This window comes from Atractosteus spatula, chromosome 22 (genome assembly GCF_055471065.1).
Source record: "Atractosteus spatula isolate fAtrSpa1 chromosome 22, fAtrSpa1.hap1, whole genome shotgun sequence".
Lineage (NCBI taxonomy): Eukaryota > Metazoa > Chordata > Actinopteri > Semionotiformes > Lepisosteidae > Atractosteus > Atractosteus spatula.
In genome coordinates this window covers 2,229,398-2,238,458 of record NC_142727.1, presented here as the reverse complement: position 1 = coordinate 2,238,458, position 9,061 = coordinate 2,229,398, and the positions used below count along the sequence as shown (strand labels likewise).

Sequence of the window (9,061 nt, the reverse complement as noted above, 5' to 3'; positions counted from 1 at the left end):
TCACTCGTTTAAAATATTTTAATTACAGCTGTTTTGCTGGGGGGAAACCTAGCTGCGGCCATTTTACAAAGCCGAGTGAGGGCAACATCCGGGTAACTTCACCGTCTGAGAAGCCCATCCGACATTTTAGTTAAGGGCAGACTATTAAAGGTCGAGAGGCGCCGAGGCAATGCTAATAAAAAAAAAACAACAACTACAAACGAATAATTCTCCCAACCCAGAATCCCAGGGTATTTTTCTAAATGAGGCGTATTCCTACATTTCAAAAATTCCGTTTCTTTTATAGTCACACACCCTGTGCCGGTTTCTCGGGTCGCTGTACAGCGCAGTGAGACGGGTAGCCGGAAAGCGAATTTAAAAACGGAGACCAGGAATTCTTTCAAACTATGTCGACGGGAAGGTCGTGTGTGATGAAATGAAGTTTATCACAAAAGTTCGGGAGAGAACTGCTCAGCCTCAGCGGGCCGTAGTTCGTAGTCGCTCCCGACGTCATTTCCTTACCCAGACATCATCAATCCTGCGCATGATGCCGCGCTCTCCCTCGCATTCATCTCCTGGTTCCTCCCTCCACCCCATCTCCTCCTCTGCCGCTGCCTCTTGGTCACTCCTCACTCCACAGGGCAGGCACAGCCTCCTCGTCCCATGGGCAGGAGGTCAGCCCTCAGCCCAACCAAATTGTACTGTTGTTTCAGCTGGGGGGCCTTCTCAAATGAAGAAGCACACACCTGAGGTGGACCACCTCACACACGTGGGGGGGGGGGGGAAAAGCCCGACAGCTGAAACACTGTCTCTTTTCTCATTCTTTCCCTGTGGAATAAACCTTCACCTGATCCTCTGTGGCCTGTGTATGGTGACGCAGCTCCCTGCTTGGAAGTACTTCACCCAATTTGACTGGGACTAAAACACGTAACGCCGTCAGCTCTCGGGTCTTCCATTTCCCAGCGAGCCGCGCTGAAGTCCTCAGAGACCCGGACAGACGCCCGCCGAGGCAGAAACGGGCTCGGGGTTGTGTCCTCTGCCGGCCTCAGGCCCTCTGAAAGTTCACAGAGTCGGTTCCGGTCCAGAGAGGGAGGGGGGGCGAGGTTCCCCTGCACTCCGGCAGACCCCCCCCCCCCCACCCCAAAGACCACCAGTTCATTATGGCCAGCAGCTACATCACCCTGCAGCCCCACTGGAGCTCAGCAGGTGTGAGCCTGGCCCGTCTCTAGGTGGGAGACTCCTGGGAAAGCTCTCTACTCGCCGCTTTCACCGTTGTCTCAGTGAGGTCAAAGGAAATTTTCCGTGGGATGTGGACAAAGTAGCTTCTGAGTTTAGATTGACCAAAAATGCATTTTTATTAACACTTGTGTCCATCGCCAAGGTCTAAGCGCTCATAACCACATTCTTATTTTAAAACACTTTGTAGGCTTTTATTTAATTACAGTGTATTTTTTCGAGGGTTTAAAAATCCTTTACCACAGGCGTAAAGACAATTGGGACTGTGCTGAAAAGTGTCCCAATAGTTAATATTAAATATTTATTGTGCCAAAAATAGCCAGCACAAGGTCTATCTACATAATACGAGACTGCTTCTGGAGCACAGAAGTATACATTACTATATAAGTGATTTGTTTGCTTTTAAGTCACTTTTAAGTCAAATTCTTGTGCCAAATATTGGCATGATCTGCTAATTTGATTCACTGGGCTAGCTGTTAGCTTGTTTTGTGAATCCCATATAACACTGGTACCCAACCCCGGTCCTGAAATGCCCGGTCCAGTTACTGCCAGGCAGGCTCAGACCCCAGGTTCTGGAGAGGCCCGGTCCAGTTACTACAAGCGGGCTCAGACCCCGGGTTCTGGAGAGGCCCGGTCCAGTTACTACAGGCAGGCTCAGACCCCGGGTTCTGGAGAGGCCCAGTCCAGTTACTGCCAGGCAGTCTCAGACTCCAGGTGGTCCAGGTCCAGTTACTACCAGGTGGTCCCAGACCCTGGTTCTGGAGAGGCCCGGTCCAGTTACTCCTACAAATCAGCCATTTCTAAAGTTTGGCAGCATTTGCAGGTAATTTGTTCAATCGCCAGACGGGAAGGGGTCCTAGCCCATCCCTACAGCTGCTGCAGGCCTAGAGAAACGGCTGATGTCACCTGAACCCCTGCCGCTCCGGGGCTCCCCGGTACCAGGGCGGCAGGTCCCTGGGGCTCAGCCTCGGGGCACGACGAGCTTCAGGGCCTCGTCCAGGGCCACCGCCGTCAGCCCCCAGACGCGGTGCCTGCCGTTCTTGAAGACGGGCAGGGTGTAGGCGTAGCGCGCGCCGGCGCGGAAGTGCGTGTAGCCGCGGTTGGCCGGGTCGCACAGGTGCGAGAGGGTGAGGGTGAAGACCTCCTCCACCTGCGCGGGGCACAGAGCGAGGGCGGACATGAGCACGGGGCCCGAGGGCCCGGACAGGGGTCAGACCCGCCGCGGCCCGGCGAGGGGAACTGCCGTCCCAGCTTCTGGTCATTAAATCTCAGGTAACGGAATACATTCATTGGCGGTATATAGAAACATTTGACAAATTTCAAATCAAGCACAAAAGTCACAAGCTCTGTGAAAGTACAGTAAGTCGCCGTGTTGTCACAAACCCCTGGTCTCCCCGTGGATGAGAGCTTGTGAGAATTGCGCCGTGAAGCGGCCCTTCCTGCTCACTAGTCCCTGTACTGACTAATGTAACGGGACGGACGAGCGAATGAGCAGCAGGCAGTTCACTGCGGAAATGGTCCAGCGTGATCTGCACGCAGAGTGAACAAATGAGTTGTATTTGTTGGTAAAACCGTCTGGAAGTCGAGAGCAATATTTCTACTGGATGAAAAGAGCTGGATTCACAAGCCTGCTTGTTTACAGAGTAACAGGGCCACTTCACCTCACTGAAAGTCTTGTTGCCTCATTCTGAATCACAGAACATGGCTCTGCGCAGACCTGGAAATATTGTGATGTCAATTGGAGGTTTTACAAGCTACTGTGTACACTTTACTTTCATTGTGGTTTGAAATGAACTCACATCAGTGCTAATTCTTTCCAAGTCTGAAATATTACAATAGCATTGCAGTTCCCCTTTAACAAACACTCCCACAGCTGGCTCTAGTTGTTCGAACTGAGTGGACTAGAGGGGCACTGACTTTGTCATGCTGGGACATTGGAGGACTTATGGGGTCCTCTGGGCTATCTGGTTGCTCAGATTCCCTTCATAAATCACTAGGACCCGCACAAAGCTCTGATAACATTCAGTGACGAAAATAAGCAAAAAATCAGATTCGGATTCAGATTCACAAAACTGTATAATCATGTTTGTTAGCAGCGCACTATGGGTGACTATTTTGTGCGTTATTCTGCAAATCTTTGAGTTATGTTAATGACTGAATGCTTATAATTAGGTCAACAGGCTTGTGTGAATATTTTGAAAAATAAATCCTGTCAGATTAGGCAGTTTTCAAATACTGTTGCCCCACGTTGAATCATCTGTACCGTTTTTCTGGTTAGTGCGTCGTCTCTGGGTACAATAAACAGAGACATTTCCCAACAGCCTCGAATTGTCCAGTTTCTCTCATCTGGCTGCAGACATTCTGCATTAAGCCGTCCTTCAAACGGACTGGCACAGTCTAAAGACAATAAACTGGACAAATTTGATCCTACTGCTTGATTTTCACCTGTCCACCAAACAGCTCCCTGGTGTTCTGGTCCTGTACGGCCTCCTTGATTCTGTATGGTCTGGGTTTCTTATTCTAATGTAAAAGAAGCTCTCCCCTTCGATATTCCAATTTGATCACGTGTCCTCCTTCCTCAAGGAGTTCAAATCCGTACTTGATACGAAATGTCCTTCCACAGAGCCTTTGGGAAATGGATGTTTTTTTCAGTAATTCAGAATAATACCCATTTTAAAATCAGGCCTTTGCTACAACTCGACGATCCTGCACAGCAAACGGCTTTTTACAGGCAGAGAGCCCAATCCGCAGAGCAAGGCGAAGGCATAGAGAGTTCAGAAAACGCTTACCTCGTCCGGGTTTGGGTTAAATGAGAACGCCTCCACTGGACCCAGATGGGCAACAACCGGAGCAATCATCATTCCTGACTGAAAGAGAAATAAAAAAAAAAAATAGAATAAAAAAAAGACGTCATTCAACAATCAAGTGCCGTTTGCCAAGCGGACTGAACTTCCTCCTCATGGGCCGATAGCCCATCTACACTCACTCGTTTAGGGTTAAGTGACTAGCAGGGCTGGACTATGGACTGGAGCGCCTTCTGTGTGGAGTCCGACATCTGTGGGGCTTTTTAACGAGCTGCCCAACCCCATCTTTCAAAGACGTGACAGTGCAATTACCTAGCGTCTCTATATTGTCTGTGCGTGTCCCGCCCAGGGTCTGTCCCAGCCTCAGGCGCTGGGACTATGGGACAGGCTCAGGCTGACGCATGGCTAGGCCTGGTTTACCCACAATGCTCCAACTGCGTCCCGGAGAGAGTTTCAGCGAATCGGAGCGATCGGCCCTGTGCCGCAAGAGGGGCGGGGGTCAGGGCTCTCACCCTGTCGCGGAGTGGCTTCAGGACCCCCCACACGCAGCCCGGGGCCACGGTCACCCCCAGCTCCTCCCTGGCCTCGCGGAGCGCCGTCTCCACCACGTCGCGATCCGCCGGGTCCTGCTTGCCTCCCGCGAAACTGGGGCAGAGAGAGAGAGAGAAACAAGGGGCAAAATGTTATTCAAGCGCCCTCCTTTCACCTCTTATTACTGGGCCGATGCGGGGCTCCAATTTCAGGGGTACGGTCTGTGTGGAGTTTGCATGTTCTCCCCACATTCTGCATGGCTTTCCTCCGGGCGCTCCGGTTTCCTCCCACAGTCCAAAGACACAGTGGTAGGTTAAGTGGCTTCTGGGAAAACTGGTCCTGGTGCTCGCGATTTTGTTCCTGCGCTGGGCTCGTCCCGATGGGCATCTAAGGTGCGCGTTCTCGAACTCTGTGCCTGCAGCTGCCGCGCCGACGTTTTTAGCGCTGCCTCAACATCTTTGCATGGGAGCACGCGTACAAACGGGCAGTCCCCCCCCGACAAAACGAGCCGGACAAAGACGTCACGGCGGCAGATCCCAGCATTCCCCCCCCCCCGCGCCGAACCGGAGCGATCCGCTTACCTGACGTCCCCCTTGTGGCGGCCCGGCAGCCTGCTGGACCTCAGGGTGAAGAGGAAGGCCGGCTCCCCCCGCACCGAGCAGAGCGACACCAGCACCGCCGCCCGGCCTCGCGGCCCCTCGGCCCCGGGCTCGTACAGGGGGCCGTTGGGGCTCAGGGCCCGCCGGCAGCGGGACTCATTCTGCGCGGACAGGCACTCCCTCAGGGCCGGCGGGGAGGAGGAGGAGGAGGAGGAGGCCTGGTGATGGAGGTCCCGGGGCCAGGCCAGGCCAGCGAGGCGCGGCTGACCAGACAGGATGCGAGACCGGCCGGCCACGGCACCGCCCGCAAACACAGCGTTTCCAGGCAGCCAGGAACCCCCGAGAGAAACGGAACCGCTATTTTTCCCGGAACTGGACCGTCGATGGGGATAGCAGCCGTTTTCGGAGCTATTCAGCGGGGCCTCCCAGGGTGCCTTAGGGAACTGCTCTCTCCTCCTGGACAGGCATTCTGGGAGGGCAGCTTTGCAGGGGTCCTCAGGGTCCTGCGACGAAGCACGTCTCTGTCTCCTTGTCCAGCCTGTCCAAGCTTCACAACTGGAGTCCAGAAAAACAGACAGGACAGCCCTCCCTCTCGACTCTGCAGGACAGCCTTCGGTCAGGCGACAAGACGACACAGTTCTTGAGTTCCACCTGGACAGGCAGTTACACCAGACAGCCCCGCTCCGGCCCCGAGAGAGAGAATTCCCATCTTTCCTTGCGGGAGGGGACAAACCAGGGGGAACAGGCCGCTCTGGGGCCTCGGAAGCCGTCCTAGATAACCCTGCAGCACAGTCCGGCGTTTCGTTCTGATCCGCCTGGGAATTGTCAAATGGGGGTGGAGAGACCAAACGAAACGTCCTGCCGTGTCCCGGCCAGGCCCGCTGGAAAATCAGGCATCCCGAAGAGACGGGCCCACACGGGTCCTTGGAGAACAGCAGCAGGAATCTGCGGGTCCTTTTCAAGCAGGGCGCAGGCAATATCCTCGGACACCTCAACATCCTGCGATCACCAAAATGGAGCCATTAATGTCAACAGGCTGCAACTCATCAACACTCCATTTGCAGGACCTATTTAAAGACTTAACTGGCTCTGCACTGGAGCATTCATTGTAGTACATATCATCCTTACAGCCTCCAAATCACTCCAAAATGATATATATATATATTGCAAGTATAATTACTCCTCCCCACCCACACAAACAGTGGGAGCTTCCCAGCAGATCACGAACACAGAATAAGAATTGCTTACACTTCTACAGCACTTTTCTGGAGACCCAACTCAAAGCTCTTTACAGGTATTGGGGAATCCCACTACCACCACCAATGTGCAGCCTCAACTGGATCAGAAAGACCTGGCGTTCCGTTTCACACTGAATCTCACTCTGCTGCAGCACAAGATCTGAGCGACGTCAGGATATCCTGAAAAGGCGCCAGAGGACACTACAGTGGAGCACATTTAAAAGGGATCCACTTCATCTAGTGCTGGAGAGCAGCCCTCCCCACACAGAGCAGCTGTCCCCAAAACAAAGCACAGGAGATGTGTCCCAACACCAAGAGCTGCGGGTGTCTGGAACAAGCAACACAGCCACGTCGCAGGAGCCAGGTTTTAAATCCCTCGATCAACCACAAATCCTCCTTTAGTGTAAGATACGTTTACAGTATGTACAAGATATGCGCTTTGAGAAGCCACCTTTAAAGGCGCTATATAAAATAAAGTTTATTTTTATACGAGTCAGTATCATGACAATTGTAAAACACTTTTATCAATAGCAGCTTAACAGCAATAAATTGTCAACCAAAAGTGGACAAGTGAAAGAAACATAAAACTTCATTGAGACATCCAGTTACAGAAATACAAACAGAAAAGAATAGCAATTGCAAATGATTTTGAAGAAGCTCTTGAACAGGACATACTACAGAATGAAATAATTAATGGCATATTTGGTCTACTTCAAAGAACATTCCGGACAGTTAAGCCTAACAGAAAAGATTTTAAAAATGACCTAAAAACAAGATACGTCTCACTAGATGGTTTACACATTATAGAGATAGGACTATATAGCATATTCTATCTTCAGTAGCTTTCTTTGGAAAAACCCTGACTGTTACTTTAAATGTTATGTATTTTTGTCAGCGTTTTTAATTGCAAGATAATTAGACGCAATACAGCAAATGAACACAGTCCAAGTTCTTAATATGCACATACCCGCTGGTTTTTAAATTGAACAGTTCGGTTGTTATAAACTCTCTTTGACACTAAGGTGCCACTTTATAATCAAGCTATGCGAGAGCACCGAAACCCGCATTGCATGCGAAGTTAATTTTACTGAAACGGATGTCCCTGAGCTCAGGTAAAAAGTAAAAAAAAAAAGGAACAGCAAATTATTTTCTAAAATTTGGATGTCTCCGTTTTTCCTGGGTGAAGAAAAACGAGTTGTTTTCCCCTCCAGTCAATCTGGAGTGCATGGCCCCTTATACCAGCGAACCCCTGTGCTCCGCCGCCATCTTGTGGCGGAATCGGAGAACTGCAACACACTCCCCTCTGATCAACACAAACCCAGAAAACATGCCAACCGCAAATTTAAAACCGGACACACTTGTGCATTTAAATCCGACACGTATTCACGAGTAAAGCCTTCACAATTTCGCCTACTTTAAAAGCTTTACCTTCGCCAAAAGAGTGGGAAACAATATTAGCATTAAATCGCAGGCCTTAAAAATGGAACCAGGTAGTTGCTTCAGAGTTAATTGCCATGTTGAGCGTTCGTACAGTCTGACAATGCATAAAATGCTTATGACCTAACAAACATGTACAATTTAATACTCTGCGATGAAAGCCTGGGCTGTCAAATTAAGTAACTTCCTGTTGCCGTTAGAAATTAAATGCAACATTCGACTCACCTTCTGACAAAGCAACAGAGCAGCCTTTCCTCTCGCCATTAGTGAATATGGCGTCAAAGCTGATTCCGCTGGGGCTACGTGCTGCCCTTATTTAAAATGGCTGCCTAATTCAAAGCTGAATATTAGATTATCGACCGACGTTTCCAAAACTCCATACACTGTTCGGCTAGTAAAATTACCGGTGTAAACAGAAACGTATATGTTATTATTAATGGCAGAATTATTGTGTATATCGCCGTAGCGTGTAAAATGAACAGTTGCTTAAAATTCCCTATTCTAAAGCAATAACACCTGGTAATTACTCTATTTTTTTATTTTGACTCGGGGTTCACATTAAATTATTGTTAATGGTTTAGCCCTTAGGACCTTTCTGCTTTTAATCCTTGTCCATGCCAGTTCTGGAGGGGGGGCTGCAGTGATGTAGCAGTCAGCTCTGCTTCTTGGATCCTTGGAGCCTGTGGTCTGTCTGCAAGGAGTTTGCATGTTCCCCCTTCCACATTAGGAGTTTTCAGTGGGCTCTGAGGAGCCACTCTCCTTCCCAAGAACAGGAATCTCTAAATAAGGGCAGGGTGGATGTTGTTTGGGGCAGCATAATAGCCCCAAAGTGAGCATTGCTGCCTTGCAGTGTTGGGGCCCTGGGTTCAATTCTTGGGTTGCTGTCTGGGTGGAGTTTGCATGTTCTCCCCATGTTTGTGTGGGTTTCCTCCCACAGTCCAGAGACATGCTGGTAGGTAAACTGGCTTCCGGGAAAACCGACACAAACACACACAGTGTGCCTGCCCCGTGTTGGACTGGTGTCCCATCCAGGGTGTACCCTACCTTGAGCCCATTGCCTGCTGGGATAGACTCCAGCTCCCCCGCTGAACCGGATGATGGATGTAAACATTTTGACATATCTATTTGGTTTACATCCTGATTTTCCTACGTTTCTCAATATTCAGTTTGAACTGTTTTGCACACCCATTGAATCCAGAAATTGTAAATATTATAACATACATAAACACCCGGTACT

The 9,061-nt window shown here is 50.2% G+C and overlaps 1 protein-coding gene across 1 annotated transcript; it reads right to left on the bottom strand.

Annotated features, from left to right (window-relative positions):
- Window positions 1-1,315: 1,315 nt before the first annotated feature.
- On the bottom strand, window positions 1,316-8,101 carry LOC148816503 (uncharacterized). The gene is made up of 5 exons (XM_088939833.1): window positions 8,050-8,101; window positions 5,132-6,148; window positions 4,532-4,664; window positions 4,005-4,082; window positions 1,316-2,365 (listed from the first exon to the last, which is right to left on the bottom strand). The coding sequence occupies exons 2-5, from the start codon at window positions 6,145-6,147 to the stop codon at window positions 2,177-2,179; spliced, it is 1,416 nt and encodes a 471-aa protein (XP_088795959.1). The 5' UTR covers window position 6,148; window positions 8,050-8,101; the 3' UTR covers window positions 1,316-2,176.
- Window positions 8,102-9,061: the final 960 nt, after the last annotated feature.